The sequence below is a fragment of the Mizuhopecten yessoensis genome, unplaced genomic scaffold (assembly GCF_002113885.1).
Source record: "Mizuhopecten yessoensis strain PY_sf001 unplaced genomic scaffold, ASM211388v2 scaffold3229, whole genome shotgun sequence".
Lineage (NCBI taxonomy): Eukaryota > Metazoa > Mollusca > Bivalvia > Pectinida > Pectinidae > Mizuhopecten > Mizuhopecten yessoensis.
Genome location: NW_018404940.1, coordinates 1715102 through 1732178, shown reverse-complemented (window position 1 = coordinate 1732178; position 17077 = coordinate 1715102). Strand labels below are relative to the sequence as shown.

General features: G+C 35.5%; 1 protein-coding gene across 1 annotated transcript; it reads right to left on the bottom strand.

Annotated features, from left to right (window-relative positions):
* Positions 1-971: 971 nt before the first annotated feature.
* On the bottom strand, positions 972-16562 carry LOC110447163 (proton-coupled amino acid transporter 2-like). The gene is made up of 10 exons (XM_021492672.1): positions 16382-16562; positions 14204-14481; positions 12468-12558; positions 11313-11401; positions 10783-10878; positions 9041-9125; positions 7477-7752; positions 6043-6221; positions 5166-5338; positions 972-4264 (listed from the first exon to the last, which is right to left on the bottom strand). The coding sequence occupies exons 2-10, from the start codon at positions 14467-14469 to the stop codon at positions 3945-3947; spliced, it is 1575 nt and encodes a 524-aa protein (XP_021348347.1). The 5' UTR covers positions 14470-14481; positions 16382-16562; the 3' UTR covers positions 972-3944.
* Between the last annotated feature and the right edge of the window lie 515 nt (positions 16563-17077).

The window sequence follows — 17077 nt, the reverse complement described above, 5'->3', positions numbered from 1 at the left end:
CACCAGAAACTTGTTATATCCCTCAACCCCATACTCTAACTGTATAGTAACTGCAACATAATTATTATTATATTGGTTGGCTTATTTCCAAGCAAACTCATTGCCAGATAAATACGGGAGTAATTAGAAAACACTTAATTATGCAAATCACAGATTATAACATTACTGTATTCCTGTACATTTTATATAGCTGTGGCATTAAATCTTGAAGCTTGTCACTTGAAAACAGCTGCCAATACACAGAAATATTTGTACACTGACATTTGTATATTTACAGTATATATTAACTGTAAAATGGAAATAAATCCAGTTACAACAGTTATTTTATATGAGGACACGTTGAAAATCAGATATATATTTGAGTACAGTCGTATATTAAATTAGACCATGTTAGGGACAAAAAGTTAATTGCTTTAAACCATACAACTTCAAAATTCAATCAAAAAGTCAATCCCTTGTACACAACTTGCACAAATATAAGATATGCCAGGACTGTTTTCGTTTAAACCGTTGAAGCAACTCAACCGTTTTTTTTTCAAAACGGTTCCTCTTTAAACTTAATGCCTAACATCAGAACATGTACACAAGATATTGGTGAATTACTGAAAACAAATTCTAAATTCTACAGAAACCTTTTTTTTAAGTGAAAGTTGTAGACTTTGACTGGAGCTATAAAAACCAACATCTCAAGATATAAACCCCAAATTGTGTTTTCTATATGACCTGTCTATACAGACCACCTGTCTATTGAAGCCATCTCTTGGACGGTCTTTCTACACAGGTTTGATGGTATTTTTCTTTAACAAGACCATTACAAATACTTAAAACTTCACTTTTATCAACAAACTCTCAAAAATATTTTTATTTTCAATCTTAGAATAGTAAATACATGCATATAAATCTTTAAATAGCTTGAAAGACAAACTAAAAAAACAAAACAAAACAAAACAAACAAAAACTAGCAGTATGTACATTTTAAAGGAACAAATAAAAAATTAAATTTAGGAATGCATGGTATTGCTATATATTGGTATATATTGTGAGATATTAGGATGTTAAAAATTCATATAATGTTGACAACAAATTAATTACAATGGAATCAATTCTTTTTATACATATTGACCCAATATACTTAATTACACCTCAACAAAATAAAAATTAGATTCTTATTCAACGTTAAAAATATGGCATTCAAAAAACATGAAGAAAGATAACATTTATTTAAATTCTAAACATTTCTCTGTCTCTCTCAAACTAAAACATAATTCAGCTTTTTACAAGAGGAAACACACAATTGAAACTATAGCATATAGAAAAAATTTAATCAGAATTAAATCTTAATTGAGTGCTTTATATAAAAAGATTTCATTTGTTGAACTATGAAAAAATATAAAATGGAGAAAACCGAGTCGTTTCCCTTTGATGCATTTATGCTAAACATGCCGACCTATTTAACCTTTCACCACTGTAGACCATAATGGACTCACCCAGATCAATGCATGGAAGAGTCTACTTAAGTTACATAGAAGTGAAAGTGTTAAAGGTAGTCGTTGATATTTGTTCAACCCTGCTCAACAAAAAAGACAACATATACAATGTATAAATAACAGATTTACTATAAACAAAACAAAAATGTCAAAAATCATATTTTTATGATGTGCTTTTTTCCACAACTTTTGGGATTGAGCAACAATTTTTAATCATCATTCCAGTAGAAAACGGCATTTTATATTTACATGGTAAATGTAAGCCATAGAAGTTCCTACTAACAGGCATGACATAACCAAAAAATACCTTTAAAAAAGTAAATGGCAAAGTGTTCATGTATGTGACTATAAGTCTGATTGTAACATAGCTAAAACATAAGAACAAAAAAAGAGGCATAAAGAAATTAATAATTGGAACAAAAAGATAACAAATATTCTATGATTTCCAATGTGAAAACTATGTTGATCATTAAATGTGAGGTAACTCTTAAGTGTTCCTATTACTCCTTCCCATTCTAAGTTTCGATAGCATTCGTGTGTATTAAGCTGCTCATTATATAATTACTCAACTAACGAGAAAAATATGATATAAATAAGCAACATCGTCACTATTATTGTGGTAGATACCCATCACATATTATTATGAGTTACATAATGCACAATAATATGAGGCTGTATGGAAAACTTATGTAACTAACTTGCATTCATACCAGCATGAAAATTGAAAAGACGCCTTTCAAATCCTATTTCTCACACACTTTGTATGTGTATCCCTGTATTTTGCTGGGGAAAAGATTATAAGACTCTTTCATGCCCAGGGGTGTAGGATAGGAAAATTCAAACCTCAGGATTTTCAAATTTGGCAATTTAATTACACCCCTATCTTACCCTAGACACCTCTATCTTACATACAGGGAAATGAGAGAAAACCCTTTCTGTTATTTCCGTGTGTGTAAGATAGAGCTATCCAGGGTAAGACCTGGGTGTAAGATAGAGCTATCCAGGGTAAGACCTGGGTGTAAGATAGAGCTATCCAGGGTAAGACCTGGGTGTAAGAAATGTCTATCCTACACCCCGTTTCACGTGATGTGATGTGATGTCACAATTGCTCAACAATGTGTAACACGCTTTATTTTCTGAAAATGTCCCCCATCACGTCCTCAATTCTGTCACACATTCCGTGTGATGATGATGGTGCAGTGCAGTCAGTGATAAGATTCTATAGGAATGATTTTATAATTTGATAGGCTTACATAGTGAGTATGTCAAGTAGTTGTAAATGTGGATCATTATATGATACATTGTATATAGGACTTTGCAAATGACTGTTCTTTATACAAATACAAAAATATATTCTCAGAGGAATGAACAGAAATGTTCAGGTGCGATACAATATTTTGACACATAAATATCACACGATCATTTCATTTTTCCTATGTTATACACATGATTGGTTTATTTATACTCCTTGTATGTATAGAACATTGGTTATTAAATGGTCTGCTACAATTCATTTAAAATTATTACATGTATATACCTAACAGTTCAAAATGAACACTTTTGGAAGTGGAGGTAACCCTGTGTTCCACTTCAAACAAAACACCAGGTCCGATCTAACCAGTGTTGATTCCTCAGTGATGTGAAACAGTATGAATTTGTACAGTGTTAAATTTGGGGTTTGTCATTTGGTTTAGTATGTTGTATCATTTTACATTCCTACTGCTAAACGCTGTGTTGAATTTGTGAATATTTTCAGGTTGTGCATAAAAAAAAATATCTTGCAGAGAGGAACTTTCCTTTAAAAAAATTAATCATTTTCACAGCATCTGGATTTCAGTATCTAGGTGTCAGTGTTTTGGATATTCTTTTCAGAGTTAAATTTACAAAACAGTTCCTTTTTTGTGAACTATGAATCTGTATTTATTTACACTTCAAATGACAAGACAATTATAATCACAGCCTTAGCTTTAGAAAGGGACCTGTCGGTCTTAAAACATTCTGACACCTTAACATCTACAATGTCATTCACAATGATTTCAAAACTGATGAAACTTCTTTAAGTATAATTGCACATTATTGCTACAAATTCTAAAGCAACTGAAAAGCTATCTAACTCCAAATCTTCCTTCAACTACTTTCTTTTTGGCAAAAATAATTAATGACAGTGAAAACAGTGAGGAAAACAAATCTATACACTAAACGTGAGCAACAAAAAATATGGCAAGGACCCAGGGCCCAACTCAGACCTGAAATCAAAACTGTTTACAGGTAAGATTTCCCCAGAGAAAAACGTTTTTGTCTCTTCAAATTCCTCTTTGAGCTGGAAAATTTACCATTTATCTAAAAATCATTGACAGAAGAACAAAGGTATTAAAAACAAGTTGATACATTTATGGTAAATGATTGAAATGACGAGAAGGCTATTATCACAGATAAAAAATTACCATACAACCACAATCAGCTGTAGGTTGTTGAGTGTGAAATATCCCATCCAGCAACCATAGTTGCATTTCTGCCTACATCACCACCGGAAGGGTCCTGGAATGTCCTAATTATTTCATTCAGGGCGGCAAACGTACCAGTGGCAAACCCTACAATGCCCAGCAGTATGATGAGGACATTCTTAAAGACTTTGATGGCAGAGAGACGCTCTCCTTCAGCTGAATATGTGATGATCTCAATGAGAGGAGGAAACATCAGGGCTAGAGAGCTACTGGCAAGGGAGCCAACCAAGGATATCATCAGGTCAAGGTGTGGCACCACCATGGATATTCCACCTGTGGTCAATAAATTGTTATATAAGAATTTTCCATGTTCTGGAAAAAGTACAATTCTTATGAATGCTCAAATATTGTGAGGATTTTATTTAGGTCTGGATCGAACTGTCTGCTCAACTGTTGCTTATATACCCCAGACAAACAGACGAATGTCCAAGTTTGAGACATAAATCATCACCTTCATATCATAAGTATCTCTTGCAGGAAGTTAGGTAGTATGTAAAGGAGGTAAAGGAGGCAAGCAAAAACAACCTTACACATCAAAATAAAATTTAGGATAAGATCCAATTCATAATCCATTCTTTAGTACATCGACCCCACTCCACTTATCATTATAATTTATCAGACATAAATTGCATTTTCATTGGATAAGCAAACTATAGCTGCTGGAAAAGATTTTCATTTAAAGTTTATTGAAAAACATGTGACACAACAGATTTCTAATGGAATATTGTAACTCTGGGGACAATTTTTGAATAGCTGGGATATAATATCACTTGTAGAATAGAACTTGTCATAAATGAAGCACAGGGATCGTGATGGTTGAAAAATGCATCATGGTTAACCACAGACTGGGAAACAAATATTCATGTTTCCTTAATACAAATAATAAATGCTTTATTCTATTGAAATAACAGGGAAGGGAGCAGCAATTTGAAGATTATCAAATGTTGATACCGGATATATATCAATGACAAATGAACGATTGCCTGTGAGGGAAACTGACCATGCATGTTACATTGTTGTCATGTGATAGATGTCATCTAATCAGAAATTATATTATATGGATGCAGTACATGTGTATAATGAAAATAATCTTTGTTTGATAAAACACATTTTGAACAGAGAGTTAAGTATAATGTTTTAATTTAACCATATAAACACACAAAATGTCTCTCACATGTGCCAAGTACCAGCGCTGTCCTAAAAATGTACTCCGATACAATCTTGGCTTTCCTCGAGCTGATCTTTGCTTCTAACGCTGGCCAGATGATTCGGACGACTACATAAAACTGTAGACCATAGGATATAAAGATGGCCATGGCATACATCAAGTTTACTGTAGTAAACAACCTGAAACATCAATAAATGTCACCATCACTGTGCAGCATAGGATTTAGTTCATGGGTATATTGTCTATGATAACTCCAACATCCATGGTTTGACAAGGTCAAGAGTGTGAATGGCGTCAATTTAATTAATGACCAGCTGTTATTATTGTTAACAAAATGTCTTCTAAATAAAGACTTGAACAAAAACATGCGTTTCCCAAACACTCCACTAATTAGCCAATACTTTTATGCGTATTTGCTATAAACTTATTTGACCTTTGACCTAGAGGTAAATGTTCCGAAGACTTAAACGAAGTTCACTGTAAACTATCTGTGGGCGATATATGTAATGTTCAGTTTCATAAAAATCTGCTCAATGGTGTTAAATTTACAACCCAGGTAAGATTTCAAATAAAATTACGTATTTGAATTTGAACAAGAGGTGAAGGCCATCCTGACCTTATTATAATGTACTTCCCACCTTCTTTGACTGGTGCAGGTATACTTTGAATTTCATCACATTTAAAAACTTATTGCTCAGACAAATTTCACTGGAAATTTTACATGTATCTGACCTTGAAGTGAAGGTCATGGTGACCTAATTATTATGCAGTGTTAACCTCCTAGATAAATACAGGTATGCTTCAGGTTTCATCAAAATGTTTTTACCGGTTCAAAAGTTAACGATTTTATAAGAACAGTGGTTGTTGTTGATTATGTGCTCACCAATTTTTACCCGGTAGGTTCAGGGTAATACTGCCTTCTGCTTGATCGCCATATTTGAGGTAACCATAGAAACCCATAGCTGTGTAGAGACAGACAACAAAGGTCATCCCTAGGTTGAGGATACCTGCACAGCCTCCGAAGTCCTCAGGGTGTCGCATCTTGTTTTCTATAGGCATCACCTAGATAACAGACAAAAAGGTTATACTTGATAAATAGGATAAGGAGATTTACGCCTGGTGAAAAGGATGGGAATGCTTACACCTGGTGAAAAGGATGGGAATGCTCACACCAGGTAAAAAGGATGGAAATGTTTACACTTAGTGAAAAGGATTCGAAAATTTACATCTGATAAAAAGTTCAGAAAGTTTACACCTTGTAAAAAGGATGGGAAAATTTACACCTGGTGAAAAGGACAAGTAGATTAATACCTGGTGAAAAGGATGGGAAATCTTAAACCTGGTGAAAAGGATGGGAAAATGTACACCTGTTAGGAAGGATTGGAAAGTTTATACCTGGTGAAAAGAGGACAATTAACACCTGATAAAAAGGATGGGAAAATGTACACCTGGTGAAAAGGACAAGTAGATTTATTTATACCTGGTGAAAAGGATGGGGAAAGTTACACCTGGTAAAAAGAGTGGGAAAATTTACACCTGGTGAAAAGGATGGGAAAAGTTAACCGGGTAAAAAGGATAGGAAAATGTACATCTGGTGAAAAGGACAAGTAGATTCATTTATACCTGTGAAAAGGAAGGGAAAATTTACACCTGGTAAAAAGGATGGGAAAGTTTATACCTGGTGCAAAGAGGAAAATTAATACTAGATAAAATGGATGGGAAAATGTACACCTGGTGAAAATGATAAGTATATTTATACCTGGTGAAAAGGAAGGGAAAAGTTACACCTGGTAAAAAAGATGGGAAAATGTACATCTGGTGAAAAGGACAAATAGATTTATTTAAACCTGGTGAAAAGGAAGGGAAAAGTTTACATCTGGTTAAAAGGATGGGAAAATTTACACCTGATAAAAAGGATGGAAAAATGTACACCTGGTGAAAAGCATAAGTAGATTTATACCTGGCGATATAAACAGACAATAAATGGCTGGTAAACAGGACAGGTAGATTTTATACCTAGTATGTAGTACAGACAGAAATACTTTCAGTGTTAAATGCATCTGATCCATGAGAAGACAGTGGGTCAATGTCCTATGTTTTAACAAACTTAACAGTTGTCTATTCAAACAAAGAACATGTCAAATATCATGAATGTAGGCTCCATGATTCACTTGAAGAAGTAAGAAAAGATGATGCTGCATTATCACATAAGCTCACATGCACTTTTTGAAAATGAGGTAAAAACAGGGTTAATTCAAAAGCAGCACATGAAAAACTGGAAACATTATGTTACAATTACCGCATACACATCACTTACCAGGCCAATGGCCTCAAAGGCAAACATCGCTGTCCCAAAGTAAAGCGGAAGTTTATCTACGGGAAGTATAGCAGGGCGAGTGCTGACATCTGGGAGGCCCTGAACAAGCTCCTGAAACACGATCACAAGGCCCACGATCACCAGCAGGTTTGCAAATGTTGAGAATGGAGCCAGGTGTTTCAAGTTCTTCACGAAGCAGTAGGGTATAAGGAGGGCCGCTGATACCAGCAGGTAAACTTTCACGTCTGGACCATTCGAGTGGAATGAATTTACCACCTTGGACACACAAAAAAACAAATATAAACAAGAATTCCACAGGAGTGGACGTGTCGCCTGCTCAGCACTTTTAGTGAGAAAAGTGTTTTGGCTTGAGTTATGGCAAAACAAGCAAAAATTAACAGCAAAAAGGATGAACAGCGTTGCTATGTCAAGTGTGGTATGCCAAAACGCAAAAAGAAACTCTATGGAAAAACTCGTAATATGTGTTGAATATTATTGCTTCTAGCATTACCGTAAAAAATTTGAAATGAATTGATTAAAAAATAAAAAAAGTTATTACATTTACTATACAATGCCCTTATTTGGCAATAAAAGGGGCATTTCTCCACCCAAAATGCATGTAAACTTGAGTTCAATCAACCCAAGGGAATTGAAGTTATCGCACGGAAACCTTGTTTAAGATGATGCAACCAACATCGACAAAGTAATACTTATATGTCGCCTCGCATTACAGGTGACACAAAAAGTAAAGCATCAGAGGGTTTTAGCATCAGTCAACCAAGCCTAAGGGGAGTTATATAGTGTCATTTAATACTGTTAATGAGAAGAAAAGTGTACAATTAAGCCTCCTTCATCCTGTCACCACTAATTCAGTTATTCCAGCCCATGTTTCACAGGAAAGGATTTGTGGCATTTTTTATCTACGAATTTGTCCCAGTAATCAAGTTGTTTCACAAACATGTTTCATCAAATCGAGATGTCAAGCAATTGTTTATGACAAGGGAATGCCGGTCTTTACCTGAGGACAGTAGGTGGAAAAGTGGATTTTTCTTTCTAATGGAGAGAATATTAGAAAAGGATTCTCAACCCAAGGAGGGGGAGATTCTAAATTGTCAAAAATGAGGTTTTCGGAGGGTCTGGCAACTATGTAATCCTTCCCTGATGGTTGTGATCCCAAATCTGAACCCCAAGAGGATAAATCTCCTGTTAGCTCTGTCATATCTCTAATGCAATGTCGGCGTTAATAGTAAACACATTTTTGATGCTTTGTTATCATAACACAATACAATTGTAATGACTGGGGAATCCCCCCCCCCCCCTCCATATATATATATGGATATACCCGTACCTATCCGGGGTACCAGAAAATGTTATTTCCCAAAGTTTCCCCTTTAAACATCGCTAGCGAAGTAATAACAAAACATAATCAAATTTAAAATCTGAAACTTATATAAACATAAAAGTATTTATATGTACTTTTTATATAAATTTTCATACATTTTTAAGGTACATGTATAAGGAAATGCAAGTAATTGTTCAGTTTCAATAAATCAGTCTGATATACCTGTTGAATGTTCTGTGCAATAAATAGGATGTATACACAGCAGAATCCAAACTGAGTTAGAAGCAGGAAGCCGTTAATTGTGTACCTGTGGAATGAAAAAAAAGGAAAAATCAGTCACACCTTCGTCGTTTTTAGTTTACACCTAAAGCCTGTTCTGGGATTTCTTTGTGATTATTTATAGACTGTTAAAAATGAACACAAATTGACCTTTTTATCAGCATTGAAATAGGTACATGTCGTCACTTATGGAGGGTTTTTATAATCTACATCAATTGCAGATTGTTATATTATTACCTGATTGTAAGGTGCAATACAAAAAAATGGATGTCTTATCCTGGGAAGATTTTATGCCAAAATATAAAGAAAAATAAATGAAATGACATGATTCATGACGTTTCAAAGATTCAAAACTTTGAATTTAAAGTTCTGCCTCTTTAAAAATTGAATTGAATAATACTACTAAAACATTTGAGATTTTAATTTTTCTTCCATGTGTATAAGCCATAAATTCATACAAATTACTAATGCTCAATGGATGTGATAAAAAAACGTTTCTTTGGTCACTAAGCATTTTCTATTGAACAGCACAAATTCTCTCTTCAATGGATGTATATATTAAATATATGTATCTACAAAGTTGCATCTGCTCCGGGATTCCTTTGTGTCGTTCGGTTATATAGTCGGCTGTGTAATTCTGTACAAAATCTGGTCAAACTTGTTTAAACAACCACTTTTATTAAACGACCGTTTTTTAATTTCCCTTGGGTGGTCGCTTAATACAGATTCCACTATACATCTGTTTATTTGACTTTTATGTACATCATAAATAGACCATAAATCACAATGAAAGTTTTTTATTTTTAAATACAACAAGATTAGTGGTAGCTGGATTAACAAGGCCAGGTAGTGGGAAAACCAGATTAGTGGTAGCTGGATTAACAAGGCCAGATAGTGGGACAACCAGATTAGTGGTGGCTGGATTATACTTAATGGGTCTAGTTAGAGGGATCGAGGGGTGGCTGAATTAATAAGGTTAGATTGTGGGACAACCAGATTAATGGGGGCTGAATTAATGAGGTTGGATAGTGGGACAAACAGATTAGTGGTGGCTGAATTAATGAGGTTAGATTGTGGGACAACCAGATTAATGGGGGCTGATTTAATGAGGTTGGATAGTGGGACAACCAGATTAGTGGTGGCTGAATTAATGAGGTTAGATAGTGGGACAACCAGATTAGTGGTGGCTGAATTAATGAGGTTAGATAGTGGGACAACCAGATTAGTGGTGACTGAATTAATGAGGTTTGATAGTGGGACAACCAGATTAGTGGTGGCTGAATTAATGAGGTTAGATATTGGGACAACCAGATTAGTGGTGGCTGAATTAATGAGGTTGGATAGTTGGACAATCAGATTAGTGGTGGCTGAATTAATGAGGTTGGATAGTTGGACAACCAGATTAGTGGTGGCTGAATTAATGAGGTTGGATAGTGGGACAAACAGATTAGTGGTGGCTGAATTAATTAGGTTAGATTGTGGGACAACCAGATTAATGGGGGCTGATTTAATGAGGTTGGATAGTGGGACAACCAGATTAGTGGTGGCTGAATTAATGAGGTTAGATAGTGGGACAACCAGATTAGTGGTGGCTGAATTAATGAGGCCAGATAGTGGGACAACCAGATTAGTGGTGGCTTGGTTAACCAGACTCAACTGTAGTTGTGTACCATAGCAATATTTACCGGCCATGTCTGTGGAATCTCTGTAAACGAGGTGGTCCTGTTCTCAAGCTTTCTTCTAAAATCTCCGCATATCCCAATGCATAGAGTCCTTCTCGCCTGTTTAAGGCAAACAGTACTGGTCAGTTGTTTTGATTGAAGTTTTTATTTAAAATTCAGTCAAAATCAAAAAGCTATTCTTAAGATGAATCAACATACAATAAAAGAAATCCATCAAAATTGAATAATCCTCCACATAATCTGAGTTAGCCAGAATATAAAGTCACCATCTTTCATTTGACCCTTGAGAGTTATGATTTTGACTCTAAAATGGTTTGAATGGACATGTCTATTTGTCCTGTGTTCTGACCCTTCAACTTTCAGGAAAGTTATGATTTGACATCTGAAATTGCTAAATGTCAAGGGTCGACTGAAAGTTCTTACTGTGTTAAATAATCTAGACCAATCTCGGACCAATTAAAAACATATCAACTCAAAGTATGGTGATATTTCCAAAAATATTTCTGACCTCAATATGAAACAGATATACCTACCTTTTGCACAGCTTTCGGCTACAGTTGACTAACATGTGCATACAGTGTGTGGCTATGAACCCTATAACTAAGACACCAACAGGGCCGGCCTATAATAATAATAATAATAATAAAATAATTGGAGGTTCCTATATACCGCTTTATCACAACCTAGTTCGTAGAGCGTCTCAAAGCGGTTCACAAATTATTATCCGTGGTTATAGGGCCTTTGCAACCAGCCAATACATTTCTCAACTCCCTGGGGAGCATACAGCCGGAGCTGCCATTTCGGTGCTAACAACTAGCATTCAACAATTCTAGCACTGCCCAACCATGTACTCATTTACAGCTGAGTAAACTGGAACAAGCTGAGTAAAGTATCTTGCTCAAAGATACAACACATTGCCGTGCCTTCGGTCAGGAGCCCGGCGTCCTACCACTGGACTACCGTGCCTCCTATAACACACCAATCATATATACATATATACCAGGTATAGAGATATTCCTATTCTTTTTTGTTCAATGTCAATGTTTATGTACCACAGGACAGTTAAATCCTGCCTTAGGGCGCTTAGGGGATCAAATATGGTTTGAATTTATAATGATTATATGTATTTAATGTAAATCACAGTGACCAATCATTTGCGGGAACCATAGCTTCTAGACCCGATAGACCATAGATCTAGGTTAGATAATAATAAAAAAAAATTAAAAAAAAGATTGGGGATAGAAGCTACAGTTCCCGCAGCTACCAACACACTAACTTTAATGACTGCATGTGAAATAATGTGGAAGATGAAGATGATCCAGACAAGTGGTATATCACAATATTTTTGCAAATTTTGTTAAGGTCAAAGGTCAAAGTATAGGTTACAATGTCATTATTGGATTATCATGGATAAAAATAGGTCATTGACTGACCTATTTTTATCCTTGATAATCCACCTTCTCAATTGTACCAGCATTCCAACTTTGATGATTGCATGTGAAATAATTTGCTTTCCGGACAAGCAGTATCTCACATATTTTGCACTTTCAATTAAAGTTTAAGCTCAAAATGTAGGTAACATGACCTTATTTTGTACAAGTTTGACACTTTTCTGTCCCAAGTGTAACAGCATACCAACTTAAATGATTGCAGGTAAAAAAATATGAGTTGATTTACAGTGATCTTACCCATAAGCCAGCGTATTTACAAGCAGACGGCATGGCCAGAACCCCAGTGCCTATGTTACCTTTCAGCAAATGCATCAAACTGGCGAGATTCCTGTTGAAAACATCAAGTGACACAGACGTCAAACATGATAAAAATACTTATTTCAAAAATACACAAGATTGTGGATTATACTGACAAAGGGCAATCAAAGCGGGTGTAACTTTAGACTAATACCTCCCACCTTTAAGCGAATGGATAAAACTCTACAAATAGGGGAGGTAACTCCATTTCATATAATTGATTCACATCCCCTCCATTCAAATTGAGGCTGTACCTTGGGAGGTGTAGTTAGAACAACTTCTTAAACTAAGGGGCATAACTCCATAAACAGGAGAGGTTAAATTATTCCAATTATTTTGTGGTTTTTCATTGTACTGGCACAGTCTATAGCATGGAATGTTTCAGTTTTAAGAATTTTGACATGCTAAAATTAGACCATCAACGAAATACAAGATTTTATTGAAATCGGGATATCAGGCACCAATATGTTAATTAATACATGGGATAGGTATGGCTGTAAAAAGAATGCCATGGAGATTCTTAGATGTAACATACATCAAAACAGCGGTAAAATGCCTTCTGACTACCAACTCATGAAAATTATATACAAACAAGAGGCCCTCTGGCCTGTATCACTCACCTGGAAATTTGAACAATCATGGGAAAATATTCTCAATGAAAGTACTTTTGCAAATATTTCCATAAATTGAGTCATCTTGGCTTAAGAATATTCCAGACTAAATGAAACTTTATGCTTCTCTATCCCAGCAAGCTACTGGTCAAATATCGTCACCCAGGACAGGTATTGCAGAAGAAGTTGTTTAAAGATATTTACATAGTTGACCCCTGTGACCTTAAAAAGCAGGTCAATGTCATTTATTTGAGGAAAGTTTATATCATTAGTCCCATGTACCTGCTGACCAAATATCACTGCTCTAGGCCTCTTGGTTATTCAGAAGAAGTTGTTTAAAGATTTTAAACACTTTTCACTCTTGTGAGTTTGAAAGTAGGTCAAAGTCATTTATTGAAGAAACGTTATAGAACTCTGTCCCAGGTTCCTACAGCTGGTCAAATATCATTGCTCTAGTCCTCCTGGTTATTTAAAATAAGTTGGTTAAAGGTTTTTAACATATTTGTCCCCTGTGTTCTTGAAAGTAGATCAAGGTCTTTTAATATCACTCTGTCCCAGGTACCTGGTGACCAAATATCATTTCTCTATGTCTATTGGTTATTCAGAAGCAGTTGTTTAAAGGTTTTAAACACTTTTTATCCTTGTGACCTTGAAAGTAGGTCAAAGTAATTTATTTGAGTTAAGTTATAGAACTCTGTCCCAGGTACCTAATGGCCATGTATTAGTAGGGCCTCCTGGTTATTCAGAAGAAGTTGTTCAAAGGTTTTTACATATTTGACCCCAGTGACCTTGAATTGAGTTGTGGTCATTTATTTGAGGAAATTTTATAGCACTCTGTCAAATATCATGGCCCTATGTCCTCCAGTTCTTAAAAAGTAGTCATTCAAAGTTAAAGTTGACGGATGGACGACAGACAACACACCCTACCATTAGCTCAGCTCAACTGGCACACTTCGTGCCAGGTGAGCTAAAAATGAAAATATTAAGGATTATCCAATTTACTTCAGTGAGTGGGATTAGAAATTGATTTACTCTAAATGCATGAAATAACTGTTGAATACTTACGATGTACGGAGATGAACTGGAGTCTTGCTGCTGTTCTGTAAGCTACTCAGACTCTGTGTGATGTAGAGACCTTCTCCATTATCAATCTCCACTTCAATAGAAGCCGGGGAGCCCAGGGCGGCAAACGGCTGTGGTAATTCTTTTTTCCGTGTCTTTGAGGTTCCAGACCGAACATTTCCTAGGAGTGTTTCGGTCTCCAAACTTGGTTCTGGGGGTTGGGAATCAGCAAGAAGAGCTGTTGTTTCTGTTGGTTCATTGTTGGCCATTGCTGCTATGTCCTGGAACATTTTATCATGTCAATGAAGATTCTGGTTGTTCACTCTCATAATGAAAACTTTTGGAAATCCTTAATTTTTACTTCAGGGGTGTAAGATTTCATATTCAAAGACTGCAGGTTGGTTTTGAAAAGTGCTACTTAACCCACATACACTCTTATTATAAACAATAAAAAAAACCAACACTAGTCTAGCCCCAACATAAAATCTACTAGACACAGACGTTTGGCTACTGGAATTGTACACCCCTGTACTTTGACTCTAAATTATGTATTATACACATTATCTAAACTAAAGAAAAATTTTCCAGGGCACTTCACAGTCAAGGTATTATAGACATATATCTACAACACAATCAGGAAAGTGTGAGAGCAGTCTTACTCAAGCACATCTTACCACATGCTTCCCTTTAGTACCTTCATCTTTACAAATTTCCCCTTTGGTACGTATACCCCAATGTGTGTTTGTGTACATACTGGAGGATGTATAGGTGTTCTGCTTGTTCTGGGTCAGTGTTTCAAACAGCTTATTTATAGTGTCATACCATTTGGATCAATACAGCAAAGAAACTGTAGTACCCAATCCAGACCATTTTGTACTCAACTCTAGGCAGGTGAAGTTAAGCAACATGGGTTAATTTAAAGTGTCTTGCTTAAAGGAAAACAATTCAGCTGATTGTAGGAACTGAACCTAATTAAACCAGTCGATTAGCTGGCACAATATCAACCACAAGGTAATTTCACATGCTATAAAACCAAAAAGTATATATAAGCCTGGTGTCACAGTATCTATATTTAGTAGCAAGTGACGTTTCCCCACATGCTATATATGCGACCAGCATATCGAAATACTCTCATGTGTCTTTCTGACTTTAGTTCTAATGTCTTAGTCGGTCGGGTGGCACAGTGGATGATCAGACGTGAAAAGTTATGGCGTAACCTGCTAAACCACATTCGTTTTCTCTGGGAACTCCAGTTCCTCCCACATTTAAGACCCCTGCGCACTAAAATCGGAGCCAACAAGATTAATCAAGTGATTAATATAAGTTTAGATAACTTCTTTCATAATTGTTGTAAAATAAATTAAGTTTACATATGTCTATTAAGACTAAGAAAACACAGGAAAAACCTGATTTACCAGTCCATTCTACTGGATAACTTAATAGTTAATAACATCCACTGACTTTATTTATAGTTATTCTGGAATCATCTTGGGCCCAATTAGCATCAAAACTTGATTACTCAACGGGAACAAGTCCAAAGAAAAGTTGCCAGATAAGTGTATGAGAATTATACCAATGTGATTCTGAAGCTGGAGTGGTGAGACAGCGATATGCTCAAATAAACAAACTACTAAGCTTCCACAACACATCTAGGAGCCTGTCAAGCACTAGAGATATAGGATGTAGCCCCCAAGCAACCCCCTCCCTACAGCCACACTAGGTAGTGATATTACAATTACTGTATATAAAGAATGCCTGTGATATTTCTACCTGTGCGACAAATCCTTCAAGGGTCAGCTACTGAAGACAGCAAAATGAATATGACTGTAAAGACTTGATCAATATCATCAATATTTACATCATATGTTTCAATCTTACTCAAATCACAACCGTTACAAGGTTTCATCTGTCTTTATGAGAACAGTGCATCTTCAATTCATTGTCTATATCTGAATATATATATACATTATTTACGATACATGCATGATTAAATCTTAATATTTACACAACGTTGCGAAACCTAATTAGCCATATGATCAAGACTTATGTTTGAAACAAATTGTCATTTTTCCCCGCGTAGAAGTTTCACATTAACATCTTGTCTGAGCAACTTTTTAATTTCAGTCACATGTTATGATATTTATGAGTCATCTATCCTTCAACTTCAGCTTCAGAAGGTACCTTTAAACACAAGTTTACAAACAAGGTTTAGTGTGATCTGTTTATATCCCGTTCGTTTTCCTCGTTGACATGTTTTCATCTGAATATAGTGCTGTCTCTCATGGGAATTCTTCAGCCTTCCAAGATATTGTACCTAACTTAATCTTACGGGAGCTCCTGAAGGGGGTATCCAGTCACATGATCGCCGTTTCTATATTTAGGCCCAATCACAAATATTGTATTGTATTGCCACCTAGTGAGAAAATGCCGTCATCTGTAAGAGTTACATACCCTTGACCATACTTCGTTATATTCACCATCACGTCGCGGAGAGTTGCAAGAAGGAGTTGAATATCGTTCAAATAACAATTTGCCAAAATAAAGTTTAAAAATAAATAAACAAATCGTTATTCTCTTATCAAAGCTTATCAAATACTCAGTTAAAATTTTACCTTGTGATTTCTAAAACATTTAGGGTTATGTATATCTGGGTTATCTAGAGATAAACCGATATTTGGACTGTTTATGGGATCTTTCTAAACTGAGTCAATAAATTTGACATTCAATGCATTCCTTTTGAATTTTAATTATGCATCCGATTTCTACATATTTTTAAAACGACTTCACAAAGTTTGTTCTGGAGATATGCCTTGATCATATAGAAACTATACTACATACGCTGTTTGGCTTTATACGTCTCTGATCTTTAATCCCATG

What these genes read in the sequence shown, in the direction of transcription:
- LOC110447163 (XM_021492672.1), bottom strand. Translation starts at nt 14,469, where the DNA reads ATGGCCAACAATGAACCAACAGAAACAACAGCTCTTCTTGCTGATTCC. An exon ending in AGATTCCACAGACATGGCCG is followed by an intron (nt 9,126 to 10,782) that starts GTAAATATTGCT and finishes TTCATTCCACAG; the next exon opens with GTACACAATTAACGGCTTCC. An exon ending in CCTTTGAGGCCATTGGCCTG is followed by an intron (nt 6,222 to 7,476) that starts GTAAGTGATGTG and finishes TCTGTTATCTAG; the next exon opens with GTGATGCCTATAGAAAACAA.